Source organism: Lagopus muta, unplaced genomic scaffold, assembly GCF_023343835.1.
Source record: "Lagopus muta isolate bLagMut1 unplaced genomic scaffold, bLagMut1 primary scaffold_212, whole genome shotgun sequence".
In the NCBI taxonomy this organism is placed as follows: domain Eukaryota; kingdom Metazoa; phylum Chordata; class Aves; order Galliformes; family Phasianidae; genus Lagopus; species Lagopus muta.
This window is the reverse complement of record NW_026040252.1, coordinates 14,603-32,236: the sequence shown is the minus strand read 5'-3', so window position 1 is coordinate 32,236 and position 17,634 is coordinate 14,603. Positions and strand designations below refer to the sequence as shown.

The following is a 17,634-nucleotide window of genomic DNA, read 5'->3' as shown; positions in this document are numbered from 1 at the left end:
CAAACCCCTCATAAACCCCATCACCCCCCACAACCCCATAAATCCCCCATAACCCCACAACCCCATAAATCCCCCATAACCCCACAAATCCCCCACAACCCCACAAACCCCCCACAACCCCACAAACCCCCCATAACCCCAAACCCCCCACAACCCCACAAACCCCCCACAACCCCATAAACCCCCCCATAACCCCACAACCCCATAAATCCCCCATCACCCCACAAACCCCATAAAGCCCCCACAACCCCACAAACCCCCCACCCCATAAAGCCCCCACAACCCCACAAACCCCCCACAACCCCATAAATCCCCCATCACCCCACAACCCCACAAACCCCCCATAACCCCATAACCCCACAAATCCCCCATCACCCCCACAACCCCATCACCCCCCAAGCCCCCCATAAGTCCCCTGCAACCCCACAACCCCCCTATAGCCCCCCAAACCCCCCCCAACCCCACAAATCCCCCATAACCCCACAAGTCCCCTATAAGCCCCCAAACCCCCCATCACCCCCCATAGCCTCATAAGCCCCCATCACCCCCCAAACCCCCCATAACCCCACAAACCCCCCATAACCCCACAACCCCACAAAGTCCCCATAACCCCACAACCCCATAAGTCCCCCCATCACCCCATAAATCCCCCATAACCCCACAACCCCCCACAACCCCACAACCCCCCATCACCCCCCACAACCCCACAACCCCCTTTAGGGCAAGGAGTTTGAGACGCGCCTGAAGGAGAAGAAGCCGGGCGACCTGTCGGATGAGCTGCGCATCGCACTGGGCATGCCTGTGGGGCCGGTGAGCAGCCACCCCAAATAGGGGCGACCCCAAATACGGCCTGACCCCAAATAGGGGGCGACCCCAAAACAGAGACCCCAAATAGGGGATGGGCCCTAATAGAGCTGGGCATGGCTGTGGGGCCGGTGAGCGCACAGCACAAATAGGGGCGACCCCAAATACGGCCTGACCCCAAATAGGGGGCGACCCCAAAACAGAGACCCCAAATAGGGATGGGCCCTAATAGAGCTGGGCATGGCTGTGGGGCCGGTGAGTGCACAGCACAAATAGGGGCGACCCCAAATATGGCCTGACCCCAAATAGGGGCTGGGCCCTAATAGAGCTGGGCATGGCTGTGGGGCCGGTGAGCAGCCACCCCAAATAGGGGGTGACCCCAAATACGGCCTGACCCCAAATAGGGGGTGACCCCAAATAGCAGGGACCCCAAATAGGGCATGGGCCCTAATAGAGCTGGGCATGGCTGTGGGGCCGGTGAGCAGCCACCCCAAATACGGGGCGACCCCAAATACAGGGCGACCCCAAATAGTAGGGACCCCAAAACAGAGACCCCAAATAGCAGCGACCCCAAATACAGCCTGACCCCAAATAGCAGCGACCCCAAATAGGGTTGGGGCCCTAATAGAGCTGGGCATGGCTATGGGGCCGGTGAGCAATGAGCCCAAATAGCAGCGACCCCAAATACAGGGCGACCCCAAATACAGGGCGACCCCAAATAGGGGGCGACCCCAAATAGGGGGCGACCCCAAATAGGGGGCGACCCCAAAACAGAGACCCCAAATAGGGGGCGACCCCAAATAGGGGGGGACCCCAAAACAGAGACCCCAAATAGGGGGCGACCCCAAATACGGGGCGACCCCAAATAGCAGGGACCCCAAATAGGGGGCAACCCCAAAACAGAGACCCCAAATAGGGTCAGGGCCCTAATAGAGCTGGGCATGGCTGTGGGGCCGGGAGCACAGACCCCAAATAGTGCCCCATAGCACCGTGCCCCATAGCGCCGTGCCCCATAGCACCGTGCCCCATAGCGCCGTGCCCCATAGCGCCGTGCCCCATAGCGCAGTGCCCCATAGCGCAGTGCCCCACAGCACCGTGCCCCATAGCGCAGTGCCCCATAGCGCCGTGCCCCATAGCGCCGTGCCCCATAGCGCAGTGCCCCACAGCACCGTGCCCCATAGCGCCGTGCCCCATAGTGCCATGCCCCATAGCGCCGTGCCCCATAGCGCAGTGCCCCATAGCGCCGTGCCCCATAGCACCGTGCCCCATAGCACCGTGCCCCATAGCGCCGTGCCCCATAGCGCCGTGCCCCATAGTGCCGTGCCCCATAGCGCAGTGCCCCATAGCGCCGTGCCCCATAGCACCGTGCCCCATAGTGCCGTGCCCCATAGCGCAGTGCCCCATAGCGCCGTGCCCCACAGCACCGTGCCCCATAGCACCGTGCCCCATAGCGCTGTGCCCCATAGCGCCGTGCCCCATAGTGCAGTGCCCCATAGCGCCGTGCCCCACAGCGCCGTGCCCCACAGCACCGTGCCCCATAGCGCAGTGCCCCATAGCGCCGTGCCCCATAGCGCAGTGCCCCATAGCGCCGTGCCCCATAGCACCGTGCCCCATAGCGCCGTGCCCCATAGCGCCGTGCCCCATAGCGCAGTGCCCCATAGCGCAGTGCCCCACAGCACCGTGCCCCATAGCGCAGTGCCCCATAGCGCCGTGCCCCATAGCGCCGTGCCCCATAGCGCAGTGCCCCACAGCACCGTGCCCCATAGCGCCGTGCCCCATAGTGCCGTGCCCCATAGCACCGTGCCCCATAGCGTTGTGCCCCATAGCGCCGTGCCCCATAGCGCCGTGCCCCATAGCACCGTGCCCCATAGCGCAGTGCCCCATAGCGCTGTGCCCCATAGCACCGTGCCCCATAGCGCCGTGCCCCATAGCGCCGTGCCCCATAGCGCAGTGCCCCATAGCGCCGTGCCCCATAGCGCCATGCCCCACAGCACCGTGCCCCATAGCGCAGTGCCCCATAGCGCCGTGCCCCATAGCGCCGTGCCCCATAGCACCGTGCCCCATAGCGCCGTGCCCCATAGCACCGTGCCCCATAGCGCCGTGCCCCATAGCGCAGTGCCCCATAGCGCTGTGCCCCATAGCGCTGTACCCCATAGCGCCGTGCCCCATAGCGCCGTGCCCCATAGCGCAGTGCCCCATAGCACCGTGCCCCACAGCACCGTGCCCCATAGCGCTGTGCCCCATAGCGCTGTGCCCCATAGCGCCGTGCCCCACAGCGCTGTGCCCCATAGCGCTGTGCCCCATAGCGCAGTGCCCCATAGCGCAGTTCCCCATAGCACCGTGCCCCACAGCACCGTGCCCCATAGCGCTGTGCCCCATAGCGCTGTGCCCCATAGCGCCGTGCCCCATAGCACCGTGCCCCACAGCACTGTGCCCCATAGCGCCGTGCCCCATAGCGCAGTTCCCCATAGCACCGTGCCCCACAGCGCTGTGCCCCATAGCGCCGTGCCCCATAGCGCTGTGTCCCATAGCGCCGTGCCCCATAGTGCGGTGCCCCATAGCACCGTGCCCCATAGCGCCGTGCCCCATAGCGCTGTGCCCCATAGCACCGTGCCCCATAGCGCCGTGCCGCATAGCGCAGTGCCCCACAGCACCGTGCCCCATAGCGCAGTGCCCCATAGCGCTGTGCCCCATAGCGCCGTGCCCCATAGCACCGTGCCCCATAGCACCGTGCCCCATAGCGCCGTGCCCCATAGCGCCGTGCCCCACAGCACCGTGCCCCATAGCGCCGTGCCGCATAGCGCTGTGCCCCATAGCGCCGTGCCCCATAGCACCGTGCCCCATAGCGCTGTGCCCCATAGCACCGTGCCCCATAGCGCTGTGCCCCACAGCGCAGTGCCCCATAGCGCAGTGCCCCACAGCGCCGTGCCCAATAGCGCCGTGCCCATAGCGCCGTGCCCCATAGCGCCGTGCCCCATAGCGCAGTGCCCCATAGCGCCGTGCCCAATAGCGCCGTGCCCCATAGCGCCGTGCCCCATAGCGCTGTGTCCCATAGCGCCGTGCCCCATAGTGCGGTGCCCCATAGCGCCGTGCCCCATAGCACCGTGCCCCATAGCGCCGTGCCCCATAGCGCTGTGCCCCATAGCGCCGTGCCCCATAGCGCAGTGCCCCATAGCGCCGTGCCCAATAGCGCTGTGCCCCATAGCGCCGTGCCCCATAGCGCTGTGTCCCATAGCGCCGTGCCCCCATAGTGCGGTGCCCCATAGCACCGTGCCCCATAGCGCCGTGCCCCATAGCGCTGTGCCCCATAGCGCTGTGCCCCATAGCGCCGTGCCCCACAGCACCGTGCCCCATAGCGCCGTGCCGCATAGCGCTGTGCCCCATAGCGCCGTGCCCCATAGCACCGTGCCCCATAGCGCTGTGCCCCACAGCGCAGTGCCCCATAGCGCTGTGCCCCATAGCGCAGTGCCCCATAGCGCCGTGCCCCATAGCGCCGTGCCCCATAGCGCCGTGCCCCACAGCGCAGTGCCCCATAGCACCGTGCCCCACAGCACCGTGCCCCATAGCGCTGTGCCCCATAGCGCCGTGCCCCATAGCGCAGTGCCCCATAGCGCAGTGCCCCCACAGCCACCACACCGTGCCCCATAGCGCAGTGCCCCATAGCGCTGTGCCCCATAGCGCCGTGCCCCATAGCGCAGTGCCCCATAGCGCAGTGCCCCACAGCACCGTGCCCCATAGCGCAGTGCCCCATAGCGCTGTGCCCCATAGCACCGTGCCCCATAGCGCAGTGCCCCATAGCGCCGTGCCCCATAGCGCCGTGCCGCATAGCGCAGTGCCCCACAGCACCGTGCCCCATAGCGCAGTGCCCCATAGCGCTGTGCCCCATAGCGCCGTGCCCCATAGCACCGTGCCCCATAGCACCGTGCCCCATAGCGCCGTGCCCCATAGCGCCGTGCCCCACAGCACCGTGCCCCATAGCGCCGTGCCGCATAGCGCTGTGCCCCATAGCGCCGTGCCCCATAGCACCGTGCCCCATAGCGCTGTGCCCCATAGCACCGTGCCCCATAGCGCTGTGCCCCACAGCGCAGTGCCCCATAGCGCAGTGCCCCACAGCGCCGTGCCCAATAGCGCCGTGCCCCATAGCGCCGTGCCCCATAGCGCCGTGCCCCATAGCGCAGTGCCCCATAGCGCCGTGCCCAATAGCGCCGTGCCCCATAGCGCCGTGCCCCATAGCGCTGTGTCCCATAGCGCCGTGCCCCATAGTGCGGTGCCCCATAGCGCCGTGCCCCATAGCACCGTGCCCCATAGCGCCGTGCCCCATAGCGCTGTGCCCCATAGCGCCGTGCCCCATAGCGCAGTGCCCCATAGCGCCGTGCCCAATAGCGCTGTGCCCCATAGCGCCGTGCCCCATAGCGCTGTGTCCCATAGCACCGTGCCCCATAGCGCCGTGCCCCATAGTGCGGTGCCCCATAGCACCGTGCCCCATAGCGCCGTGCCCCATAGCGCTGTGCCCCATAGCGCTGTGCCCCATAGCGCCGTGCCCCACAGCACCGTGCCCCATAGCGCCGTGCCGCATAGCGCTGTGCCCCATAGCGCCGTGCCCCATAGCACCGTGCCCCATAGCGCTGTGCCCCACAGCGCAGTGCCCCATAGCGCTGTGCCCCATAGCGCAGTGCCCCATAGCGCCGTGCCCCATAGCGCCGTGCCCCACAGCGCAGTGCCCCATAGCACCGTGCCCCACAGCACCGTGCCCCATAGCGCTGTGCCCCATAGCGCCGTGCCCCACAGCGCTGTGCCCCATAGCACCGTGCCCCATAGCGCAGTGCCCCACAGCGCAGTGCCCCATAGCGCTGTGCCCCACAGCACCGTGCCCCATAGCGCAGTGCCCCATAGCGCCGTGCCCCATAGCGCAGTGCCCCATAGCGCTGTGCCCCATAGCGCTGTGCCCCATAGCACCGTGCCCCATAGCGCAGTGCCCCATAGCGCCGTGCCCCATAGCACCGTGCCCCACAGCACCGTGCCCCATAGCGCCGTGCCGCATAGCGCTGTGCCCCATAGCGCCGTGCCCCATAGTGCTGTGCCCCATAGCACCGTGCCCCATAGCGCTGTGCCCCACAGCGCAGTGCCCCATAGCGCCGTGCCCCACAGCGCAGTGCCCCATAGCACCGTGCCCCATAGCGCCGTGCCCCATAGCGCCGTGCCCCACAGCACCGTGCCCCATAGCGCCGTGCCCCATAGTGCAGTGCCCCATAGCGCCGTGCCCCATAGCGCTGTGCCCCATAGCGCCGTGCCCCATAGCGCTGTGCCCCATAGCGCCGTGCCCCACAGTGCTGTGACCCATAGCACCGTGCCCCATAGCGCTGTGCCCCATAGCGCCGTGCCCCATAGCGCTGTGCCCCATAGCGCCGTGCCCCATAGTGCAGTGCCCCATAGCGCCGTGCCCCACAGCGCTGTGCCCCATAGCGCTGTGCCCCATAGCGCAGTGCCCCATAGCGCAGTTCCCCATAGCACCGTGCCCCACAGCACCGTGCCCCATAGCGCTGTGCCCCATAGCGCTGTGCCCCATAGCGCCGTGCCCCATAGCACCGTGCCCCACAGCACTGTGCCCCATAGCGCCGTGCCCCATAGCGCAGTTCCCCATAGCACCGTGCCCCACAGCGCTGTGCCCCATAGCGCCGTGCCCCATAGCACCGTGCCCCATAGCGCAGTGCCCCATAGCGCTGTGCCCCATAGCGCCGTGCCCCATAGCGCCGTGCCCCACAGTGCTGTGACCCATAGCGCCGTGCCCCATAGCACCGTGCCCCATAGCGCCGTGCCCCATAGCGCCGTGCCCCATAGTGCCGTGCCCCATAGCGCCGTGCCCCACAGCACCGTGCCCCATAGCACCGTGCCCCATAGCGCCGTGCCCCATAGCGCCGTGCCCCATAGCGCCGTGCCCCATAGCGCAGTGCCCCATAGCGCTGTGCCCCATAGCACCGTGCCCCATAGCGCCGTGCCCCATAGCGCCGTGCCCCATAGCACCGTGCCCCATAGCGCCGTGCCCCATAGCACCGTGCCCCATAGCGCAGTGCCCCATAGCGCTGTGCCCCATAGCGCCGTGCCCCATAGCGCCGTGCCCCACAGTGCTGTGACCCATAGCGCCGTGCCCCATAGCACCGTGCCCCATAGCGCCGTGCCCCATAGCGCCGTGCCCCATAGTGCCGTGCCCCATAGCGCCGTGCCCCACAGCACCGTGCCCCATAGCACCGTGCCCCATAGCGTTGTGCCCCATAGCGCCGTGCCCCATAGCGCCGTGCCCCATAGCACCGTGCCCCATAGCGCAGTGCCCCATAGCGCTGTGCCCCATAGCGCCGTGCCCCATAGCGCCGTGCCCCATAGCACCGTGCCCCATAGCGCAGTGCCCCATAGCGCTGTGCCCCATAGCACCGTGCCCCATAGCGCCGTGCCCCATAGCGCAGTGCCCCATAGCGCCGTGCCCCATAGCGCCATGCCCCACAGCACCGTGCCCCATAGCGCAGTGCCCCATAGCGCCGTGCCCCACAGCACCGTGCCCCACAGCACCGTGCCCCATAGCGCCGTGCCCCATAGCACCGTGCCCCATAGCACCGTGCCCCATAGCGCCGTGCCCCATAGCGCTGTGCCCCATAGCGCTGTGCCCCATAGCGCCGTGCCCCATAGCACCGTGCCCCACAGCACTGTGCCCCATAGCGCCGGTGCCCCATAGCGCAGTGCCCCATAGCGCCGTGCCCCATAGCACCGTGCCCCACAGCACTGTGCCCCATAGCGCCGTGCCCCACAGCACCGTGCCCCATAGCGCTGTGCCCCATAGCGCCGTGCCCCATAGCACCGTGCCCCACAGCACTGTGCCCCATAGCGCCGTGCCCCATAGCGCCGTGCCCCATAGCGCTGTGCCCCATAGCGCCATGCCCCACAGCACCGTGCCCCATAGCGCCGTGCCCCATAGCACCGTGCCCCACAGCACTGTGCCCCATAGCGCCGTGCCCCATAGCGCCATGCCCCACAGCACCGTGCCCCATAGCGCAGTGCCCCATAGCGCCGTGCCCCACAGCACCGTGCCCCATAGCGCCGTGCCCCATAGCACCGTGCCCCATAGCACCGTGCCCCATAGCGCTGTGCCCCATAGCGCAGTGCCCCATAGCGCAGTGCCCCATAGCGCAGTGCCCCACAGCACCGTGCCCCATAGCGCCGTGCCCCATAGCACCGTGCCCCATAGCACCGTGCCCCATAGCGCTGTGCCCCATAGCGCAGTGCCCCATAGCGCAGTTCCCCATAGCACCGTGCCCCACAGCACCGTGCCCCATAGCGCTGTGCCCCATAGCGCTGTGCCCCATAGCGCCGTGCCCCATAGCACCGTGCCCCACAGCACTGTGCCCCATAGCGCCGTGCCCCATAGCGCAGTTCCCCATAGCACCGTGCCCCACAGCGCTGTGCCCCATAGCGCCGTGCCCCACAGCGCCGTGCCCCATAGCACCGTGCCCCACAGCGCCGTGCCCCATAGCGCCGTGCCCCATAGCGCCGTGCCCCATAGTGCAGTGCCCCATAGCGCCGTGCCCAATAGCGCTGTGCCCCATAGCGCCGTGCCCCATAGCGCTGTGTCCCATAGCGCCGTGCCCCATAGTGCGGTGCCCCATAGCGCCGTGCCCCATAGCGCAGTGCCCCATAGCACTGTGCCCCATAGCACCGTGCCCCATAGCGCTGTGCCCCACAGCGCAGTGCCCCATAGCACCGTGCCCCATAGCGCTGTGTCCCATAGCACCGTGCCCCATAGCGCCATGCCCCATAGCGCTGTGCCCCATAGCGCCGTGCCCCATAGCGCTGTGTCCCATAGCACCGTGCCCCATAGCGCCGTGCCCCATAGCACCGTGCCCCATAGCACCGTGCCCCATAGCGCTGTGCCCCATAGCGCCGTGCCCCACAGCGCAGTGCCCCATAGCACCGTGCCCCATAGCGCCGTGCCCCATAGCACCGTGCCCCATAGCACCGTGCCCCATAGCGCTGTGCCCCATAGCGCCGTGCCCCACAGCGCAGTGCCCCATAGCACCGTGCCCCATAGCGCCGTGCCCCATAGCGCCGTGCCCCACAGCACCGTGCCCCATAGCGCCGTGCCGCATAGCGCTGTGCCCCATAGCGCCATGCCCCATAGCACCGTGCCCCATAGCGCTGTGCCCCATAGCACCGTGCCCCATAGCGCCGTGCCCCATAGCGCCGTGCCCCATAGCGCTGTGCCCCATAGCACCGTGCCCCATAGCGCTGTGCCCCATAGCGCCGTGCCCCATAGCGCCGTGCCCCACAGCGCAGTGCCCCATAGCACCGTGCCCCATAGCGCTGTGCCCCATAGCACCGTGCCCCACAGCACAGTGCCCCATAGCGCTGTGCCCCATAGCGCCGTGTCCCCGTTGCAGAGCGCCCACAAGGTGCCCCCCGCCGTGGCTGATCGCCATGCAGCGCTACGGGCCGCCGCCATCCTTACCCCAACCTCAAGATCCCCGGCCTCAACTCCCCCATCCCTGAGGTACCGGGCATTGTGGGTAATGGGGGCATTGTGGGTAATGGGGGCAGTGTGGGTAATGGGGGCAGTGTGGGTAATGGGGGGCAGTGTGGGTAATATGTGGGGCACTGTGGGTAATGGGGGCATTGTGGGTAATGGGGGCATTGAGGGTAATGGGGGCATTGTGGGTAATTTGTGGGGGACTGCGGATAATACGGGGGTTTGTGGTTAATGAGGGCATTGTGGGTAATATGTGGGGCATTGTGGGTAATGGGGGCACTGTGGGTAATTGGGGCACTGTGGGTAATATGTGGGGCACTGTGGGTAACATGTGGGGCATTGTGGGTAACATGTGGGGCACTGTGGGTAATGGGGGCCCTGTGGGTAACATGTGGGGCATTGTGGGTAATGGGGGCACTGTGGGTAATATGTGGGGCACTGTGGGTAACATGTGGGGCATTGTGGGTAACATGTGGGGCACTGTGGGTAATATGTGGGGCACTGTGGGTAATGGGGGCCCTGTGGGTAACATGTGGGGCACTGTAGGTAACATGTGGGGCACTGTGGGTAAAAGGGTTCCTGTGGGTAACATGTGGGGCACTGTGGGTAATGGGGGCCCTGTGGGTAATATGTGGGGCCCTGTGGGTAATATGTGGGGCACTGTGGGTAATGGGGGCACTGTGGGTAACATGTGGGGCATTGTGGGTAATGGGGGCCCCGTGGGTAATATGTGGGGCACTGTGGGTAATGGGGGCCCTGTGGGTAATATGTGGGGCACTGTGGGTAACATGTGGGGCATTGTGGGTAATGGGGGCACTGTGGGTAATATGTGGGGCACTGTGGGTAATATGTGGGGCACTGTGGGTAATATGTGGGGCATTGTGGGTAACATGTGGGGCACTGTGGGTAATATGTGGGGCATTGTGGGTAATGGGGGCACTGTGGGTAACATGTGGGGCACTGTGGGTAATATGTGGGGCGCTGTGGGTAATGGGGGCACTGTGGGTAATGTGTGGGGCACTGTGGGTAATGGGGGCACTGTGGGTAACATGTGGGGCATTGTGGGTAATGGGGGCCCTGTGGGTAACATGTGGGGCACTGTGGGTAATGGGGGCACTGTGGGTAATGGGTGCACTGTGCGTAATATGTGGGGCACTGTGGGTAATGGGGGCACTGTGGGTAATATGTGGGGCACTGTGGGTAATGGGGGCACTGTGGGTAATATGTGGGGCATTGTGGGTAATATGTGGGGCACTGTGGGTAATATGTGGGGCACTGTGGGTAATATGTGGGGCATTGTGGGTAATGGGGGCACTGTGGGTAATATGTGTGGCACTGTGGGTAATGGGGGCACTGTGGGTAATATGTGGGGCATTGTGGGTAACATGTGGGGCACTGTGGGTAATATGTGGGGCATTGTGGGTAATGGGGGCACTGTGGGTAATATGTGGGGCCCTGTGGGTAATATGTGGGGCCCTGTGGGTAATATGTGGGGCACTGTGGGTAATATGTGGGGCACTGTGGGTAACATGTGGGGCATTGTGGGTAACATGTGGGGCACTGTGGGTAACGTGGGGCACTGTGGGTAACATGTGGGGCATTGTGGGTAATATGTGGGGCACTGTGGGTAATATGTGGGGCATTGTGGGTAATATGTGGGGCACTGTGGGTAATGGGGGCCCTGTGGGTAACATGTGGGGCACTGTGGGTAATGGGGGCACTGTGGGTAATATGTGGGGCACTGTGGGTAATGGGGGCATTGTGGGTAATATGTGGGGCACTGTGGGTAATGGGGGCACTGTGGGTAATATGTGGGGCCCTGTGGGTAACACGTGGGGCACTGTGGGTAATATGTGGGGCCCTGTGGGTAATATGTGGGGCGTTGTGGGTAATGGGGGCCCTGTGGGTAATATGTGGGGCATTGTGGGTAATGGGGGCGCTGGGAGGTAGTGGAGGCTTAGTGGTTAATGAGGGCACTGTGGGTAATCTGCGGGGCCTTGTGCCCTCTGTGGGGCGCTATGGGTCGCAGCGCCCCCTAGGCGGCGCTGTGGGGCGCTATGGGGCAGGCCCCACATCCTGCCCCCCCCCCCAGGGCTGTTCCTTTGGGTACCACGCGGGGGGCTGGGGGAAACCCCCTGTGGACGAGACGGGGAAGCCGCTCTACGGCGACGTCTTTGGCACCAACGCCGCCGAGTTCCAGGTGGGACCCCCACCCACCTCCCCCCCCAACCATGGGGGTCCCCAGCCCCCCCCACTCCTCCCGTGGGTCTCAGCCCCATAGAATCCCCCTCCCCATATTTCCTCCTGTGGGTCTCAGCCCCACATCACCCCCCCCCCCCCCCATTTCGGGGTCCCCCCCCCCATATCACCCCCCCCCCAAGTCCTCCTGGGGCTTCCTCCCCCCCCCCCCCCTTTTTGGGGGTCCCCACTCCCATGGGTCTCAGCCCCACATCACCCCCCCCCCCCATTTTGGGGTCCCCCCCCCATAGAACCCCTCCCCCCAGCCCCCCCCACTCCTCCCATGGGTCTCAGCCCCACATCACCCCCCTCACCCCCTATTTTGGGGTCTCCCCCCCCATTGAACCCCTCCCCCCAGCCCCCCCCACTCCTCCCGTGGGTCTCAGCCCCATAGAATCCCCCCCCCCCCCCCATAGCCCTCCTGGGGCTCCCCCCACCCCTTTCTGGGTGACCACCCCCCCCCCCCCCCACTCATCCCAGGGGTCTCAGCCCCATAGAATCCCCCCTCCCCATTTTTCCTCCTGGGGGTCTCAGCCCCCCTGTAGCCCCACATCCCCCCCCCCACTCCTTCCGTGGGTCTCAGCCCCACATCACCCCCCTCTCACCCCCCATTTTGGGTCGTCCCCCCCCCCACATTTGCCCCCTCTTCCCCCAGACCCCAACACTCTTCCTGAGGATCTCAGCCCCATAGAATTCCCCCCCCCCCCCCCCCATAGCCCTCCTGGGGCTCCCCCCACCCCTTTTTGGGGGTCCCCCCCCCCCCCACTCCTCCCGTGGGTCTCAGCCCCATAGAATCCCCCTCCCCATATTTCCTCCTGGGGGTCTCAGCCCCACATCACCCCCCCCTCCCACCCCTCATTTTGGGGTCCCCCCCCATTGAACCCCTCCCCCCAGACCCCCCCACTCCTCCCGGGGGTCTCGGCCCCATAGAATCCCCTCCCCCCCAAGTCCTCCTGTGGGTCTCAGCCCCACATCACCCCCCCCCCCCCCCATTTCGGGGTCTCCCCCCCATATCACCCCCCCCCCCAACTTCTCCCCCATCCCCCTTTTTGAGGGTCCCAACCCCCCCATATTTCATCCTGGGGGTCTCAGCCCCATATCGCTCCCCCCTCCCACCCCCCATTTTGGGGTCCCCCCCCATATCACCCCCCCCCAAGTCCTCCTGGGGCTCCCCCACCCCTTTTTGGGGATCCCCACCCCCCCCACTCCTCCCGTGGGTCTCGGCCCCATAGAATCCCCCTCCCCATTTTTCCTCCTGGGGGTCTCAGCCCCACATCACCCCCCCCCCCCCACCCCCCATTTTGGGGTCCCCCCCCCATATCACCCCCCCCCCAAGTTCTCCTGGGGCTTCCTCCCCCCTCCCCCCCCCCCCCCCTTTTCGGGGGTCCCCACTCCCATGGGTCTCAGCCCCACATCACCCCCCCCCCCCCCCAAGTCCTCCTGGGGTTCCCCACATCCCCATTCCTTCTGTGGGTCTCAGCCCCATAGAATCCCCCCCCCATAGCCCTCCTGGGGCTCCCCCACCCCTTTTTGGGTTCCCCACCCCCCCCCCACTCCTCCCATGGGTCTCAGCCCCACATCCCCCCCCCCCCCCCCCATTTCGGGGTCCCCCCCCATAGAACCCCTCCCCCCAGCCCCCCCTACTCCTCCCGTGGGTCTCAGCCCCATAGAATCCCCCCCCCCCCCCCATAGCCCTCCTGGGGCTCCCCCCACCCCTTTCTGGGTGACCCCCCCCCCCCCCCCACCCCGCTCATCCCAGGGGTCTCGGCCCCATAGAATCCCCCCCTCCATTTTTCCTCCTGGGGGTCTCAGCCCCCCTGGAGCCCCACATCCCCCCCCCCACTCCTTCCGTGGGTCTCAGCCCCACATCACCCCCCCCCCCCCCCCCATTTCGGGGTCCTCCCCCCATATCACCCCCCCCCAAGTCCTCCTGGAGCTCCCCCCCCCTTTTTGGGGGTCCCCACTCCCATGGGTCTCAGCCCCACATCGCCCCCCCCTCCCACCCCCCATTTTGGGGTCCCCCCCCCATAGAACCCCTCCCCCCAGACCCCCCCACTCATCCCATGGGTCTGAGCCCCACATCACCACCCCCCCCCATTTTGGGGTCTCCCCCCCATATCACCCCCCCTCCCAACTTCTCCCCCATCCCCCTTTTTGGGGGTCCCAACCCCCCCATATTTCCCCCTGTGGGTCTCAGCCCCACATCACCCCCCCCCCTGCATTTTGGGGTCCCCCCCCATATCACCCCCCCCCCCCAAGTCCTCTTGGGGCTCCCCCCCCCTTTTTGGGGGTCCCCTCTCATCCCATGGGTCTCAGCCCCACATCACCCCCCCCCCCCATTTCGGGGTCTCCCCCGCATATCACCCCCCCCCATCTTCTCCCCCATCCCCCTTTTTGGGGGTCCCAACCCCCCCATATTTCCTCCTCTGGGTCTCAGCCCCACATCGCCCCCCCCCCCCGTTTTGGGGTCCCCCCCCCCACATTTGCCCCCCTTCCCCCCCCCCCCAGGCCAAGGAGGAGGAGGAGGAGATCGACCGCACGCCGTGGGGGGAGCTGGAGCCGTCGGACGAGGAATCGTCGGAGGAGGAGGAGGAGGAGGAGAGCGACGACGACAAGCCTGACGACAGCGGCTTCGTCACCCCCGGCCGACAGGTGCTGCCCCACGGCTGCCCCACGGCTGCCCCATAGCTGCCCCATAGCTGCCCCATAGCTGCCCCATAGATACCCCACAGCTTCCCCATAGCTGCCCCATAGCTGCCCCATAGCTGCCCCACGGCTGCCCCACAGCTGCCCCATAGCTGCCCCATAGTTATCCCATAGCTGCCCCACAGCTGCCCCATAGCTGCCCCATAGTTATCCCATAGCTGCCCCATAGCTGCCCCACAGCTGCCCCATAGTTATCCCATAGCTGCCCCATAGCTGCCCCACAGCTGCCCCATAGTTATCCCATAGCTGCCCCATAGTTATCCCATAGCTGCCCCATAGCTGCCCCACAGCTGCCCCATAGTTATCCCATAGCTGCCCCATAGTTATCCCATAGCTGCCCCATAGCTGCCCCACAGCTGCCCCATAGCTGCCCCATAGCTGCCCCATAGTTATCCCATAGCTGCCCCATAGCTGCCCCATAGCTGCCCCACAGCTGCCCCATAGCTGCCCCATAGCTGCCCTATCGTTATCCCATAGCTGCCCCATAGCTGCCCCACACTGCCCCACAGCTGCCCCATAGCTGCCCCATAGCTGCCCCATAGCTGCCCCACAGCTGCCCCATAGCTGCCCCATAGCTGCCCCATAGTTGTCCCATAGCTGCCCCAAAGCTGCCCCATATGTACCCCATCACTGCCCCATAGATACCCTACAGCTTCCCTATGGATACCCCATAGCTGCCCCATAGCTGCCCCATAGCTGCCCCACGGCTGCCCCATAGCTGCCCCATAGCTGCCCCACAGCTGCCCCATAGCTGCCCCATAGCTGCCCCATAGTTATCCCATAGCTGCCCCACGGCTGCCCCATAGTTGTTCCATAGCTGCCCCACGGCTGCCCCATAGATGCCCCATAGCTGCCCCACAGCTGCCCCATAGCTGCCCCATAGTTGTCCCATAGCTGCCCCAAAGCTGCCCCATATGTACCCCATCACTGCCCCATAGATACCCTACAGCTTCCCTATGGATACCCCACAGCTTCCCCATACCTGCCCCATAGCTGCCCCATAGACACCCCACAGCTGCCCCATAGCTGCCCCATAGCTGCCCCACAGCTGCCCCATAGCTGCCCCATAGCTGCCCCATAGTTATCCCATAGCTGCCCCACGGCTGCCCCATAGTTGTTCCATAGCTGCCCCACGGCTGCCCCATAGCTGCCCCATAGCTGCCCCACGGCTGCCCCATAGCTGCCCCACAGCTGCCCCATAGCTGCCCCATAGTTATCCCATAGCTGCCCCATAGCTGCCCCATAGCTGCCCCACAGCTGCCCCATAGCTGCCCCATAGTTATCCCATAGCTGCCCCATAGCTGCCCCATAGCTGCCCCACGGCTGCCCCATGGCTGCCCCATAGCTGCCCCATAGCTGCCCCATAGCTGCCCCATAGCTGCCCTATAGTTATCCCATAGCTGCCCCATAGCTGCCCCATAGCTGCCCCACAGCTGCCCCATAGCTGCCCCACAGCTGCCCCATAGCTGCCCCATAGCTGCCCCATAGCTGCCCCACAGCTGCCCCACGGCTGCCCCCCAGCTGCCCCATAGCTGCCCCACGGCTGCCCCCCAGCTGCCCCATAGCTGCCCCATAGCTGCCCCATAGCTGCCCCACAGCTGCCCCATAGCTGCCCCATAGCTGCCCCACAGTTGTCCCATAGCTGCCCCAAAGCTGCCCCATATGTACCCCATCACTGCCCCATAGATACCCTACAGCTTCCCTATGGATACCCCATAGCTGCCCCATAGCTGCCCCATAGCTGCCCCACGGCTGCCCCATAGCTGCCCCATAGCTGCCCCACAGCTGCCCCATAGCTGCCCCATAGCTGCCCCATAGTTATCCCATAGCTGCCCCACGGCTGCCCCATAGTTGTTCCATAGCTGCCCCACGGCTGCCCCATAGATGCCCCATAGCTGCCCCACAGCTGCCCCATAGCTGCCCCATAGTTGTCCCATAGCTGCCCCAAAGCTGCCCCATATGTACCCCATCACTGCCCCATAGATACCCTACAGCTTCCCTATGGATACCCCACAGCTTCCCCATACCTGCCCCATAGCTGCCCCATAGACACCCCACAGCTGCCCCATAGCTGCCCCATAGCTGCCCCACAGCTGCCCCATAGCTGCCCCATAGCTGCCCCATAGTTATCCCATAGCTGCCCCACGGCTGCCCCATAGTTGTTCCATAGCTGCCCCACGGCTGCCCCATAGCTGCCCCATAGCTGCCCCACGGCTGCCCCATAGCTGCCCCACAGCTGCCCCATAGCTGCCCCATAGTTATCCCATAGCTGCCCCATAGCTGCCCCATAGCTGCCCCACAGCTGCCCCATAGCTGCCCCATAGTTATCCCATAGCTGCCCCATAGCTGCCCCATAGCTGCCCCACGGCTGCCCCATGGCTGCCCCATAGCTGCCCCATAGCTGCCCCATAGCTGCCCCATAGCTGCCCTATAGTTATCCCATAGCTGCCCCATAGCTGCCCCATAGCTGCCCCACAGCTGCCCCATAGCTGCCCCATAGCTGCCCCATAGCTGCCCCACAGCTGCCCCACGGCTGCCCCCCAGCTGCCCCATAGCTGCCCCACGGCTGCCCCCCAGCTGCCCCATAGCTGCCCCATAGCTGCCCCATAGCTGCCCCACAGCTGCCCCATAGCTGCCCCATAGCTGCCCCATAGTTGTCCCATAGCTGCCCCAAAGCTGCCCCATATGTACCCCATCACTGCCCCATAGATACCCTACAGCTTCCCTATGGATACCCCATAGCTGCCCCATAGCTGCCCCATAGCTGCCCCACGGCTGCCCCATAGCTGCCCCATAGCTGCCCCACAGCTGCCCCATAGCTGCCCCATAGCTGCCCCATAGTTATCCCATAGCTGCCCCACGGCTGCCCCATAGTTGTTCCATAGCTGCCCCACGGCTGCCCCATAGATGCCCCATAGCTGCCCCACAGCTGCCCCATAGCTGCCCCATAGTTGTCCCATAGCTGCCCCAAAGCTGCCCCATATGTACCCCATCACTGCCCCATAGATACCCTACAGCTTCCCTATGGATACCCCACAGCTTCCCCATACCTGCCCCATAGCTGCCCCATAGACACCCCACAGCTGCCCCATAGCTGCCCCATAGCTGCCCCACAGCTGCCCCATAGCTGCCCCATAGCTGCCCCATAGTTATCCCATAGCTGCCCCACGGCTGCCCCATAGTTGTTCCATAGCTGCCCCACGGCTGCCCCATAGCTGCCCCATAGCTGCCCCACGGCTGCCCCATAGCTGCCCCACAGCTGCCCCATAGCTGCCCCATAGTTATCCCATAGCTGCCCCATAGCTGCCCCATAGCTGCCCCACAGCTGCCCCATAGCTGCCCCATAGTTATCCCATAGCTGCCCCATAGCTGCCCCA

The 17,634-nt window shown here is 65.5% G+C and overlaps 1 protein-coding gene across 1 annotated transcript in view; it reads left to right on the top strand.

Annotated features, from left to right (window-relative positions):
• Nucleotides 1-692: 692 nt before the first annotated feature.
• The window catches only part of SF3B2 (splicing factor 3b subunit 2), a 28,459-nt gene continuing 11,517 nt past the window's right edge, over nucleotides 693-17,634 (top strand). The window contains exons 1-4 of the mRNA XM_048933049.1: nucleotides 693-810; nucleotides 9,228-9,337; nucleotides 11,406-11,513; nucleotides 14,060-14,203. Of these exons, the coding sequence (XP_048789006.1) occupies nucleotides 796-810; nucleotides 9,228-9,337; nucleotides 11,406-11,513; nucleotides 14,060-14,203 (377 nt within the window). The 5' untranslated portion in view covers nucleotides 693-795. The remainder of the gene's footprint in view (nucleotides 811-9,227; nucleotides 9,338-11,405; nucleotides 11,514-14,059; nucleotides 14,204-17,634) is intronic.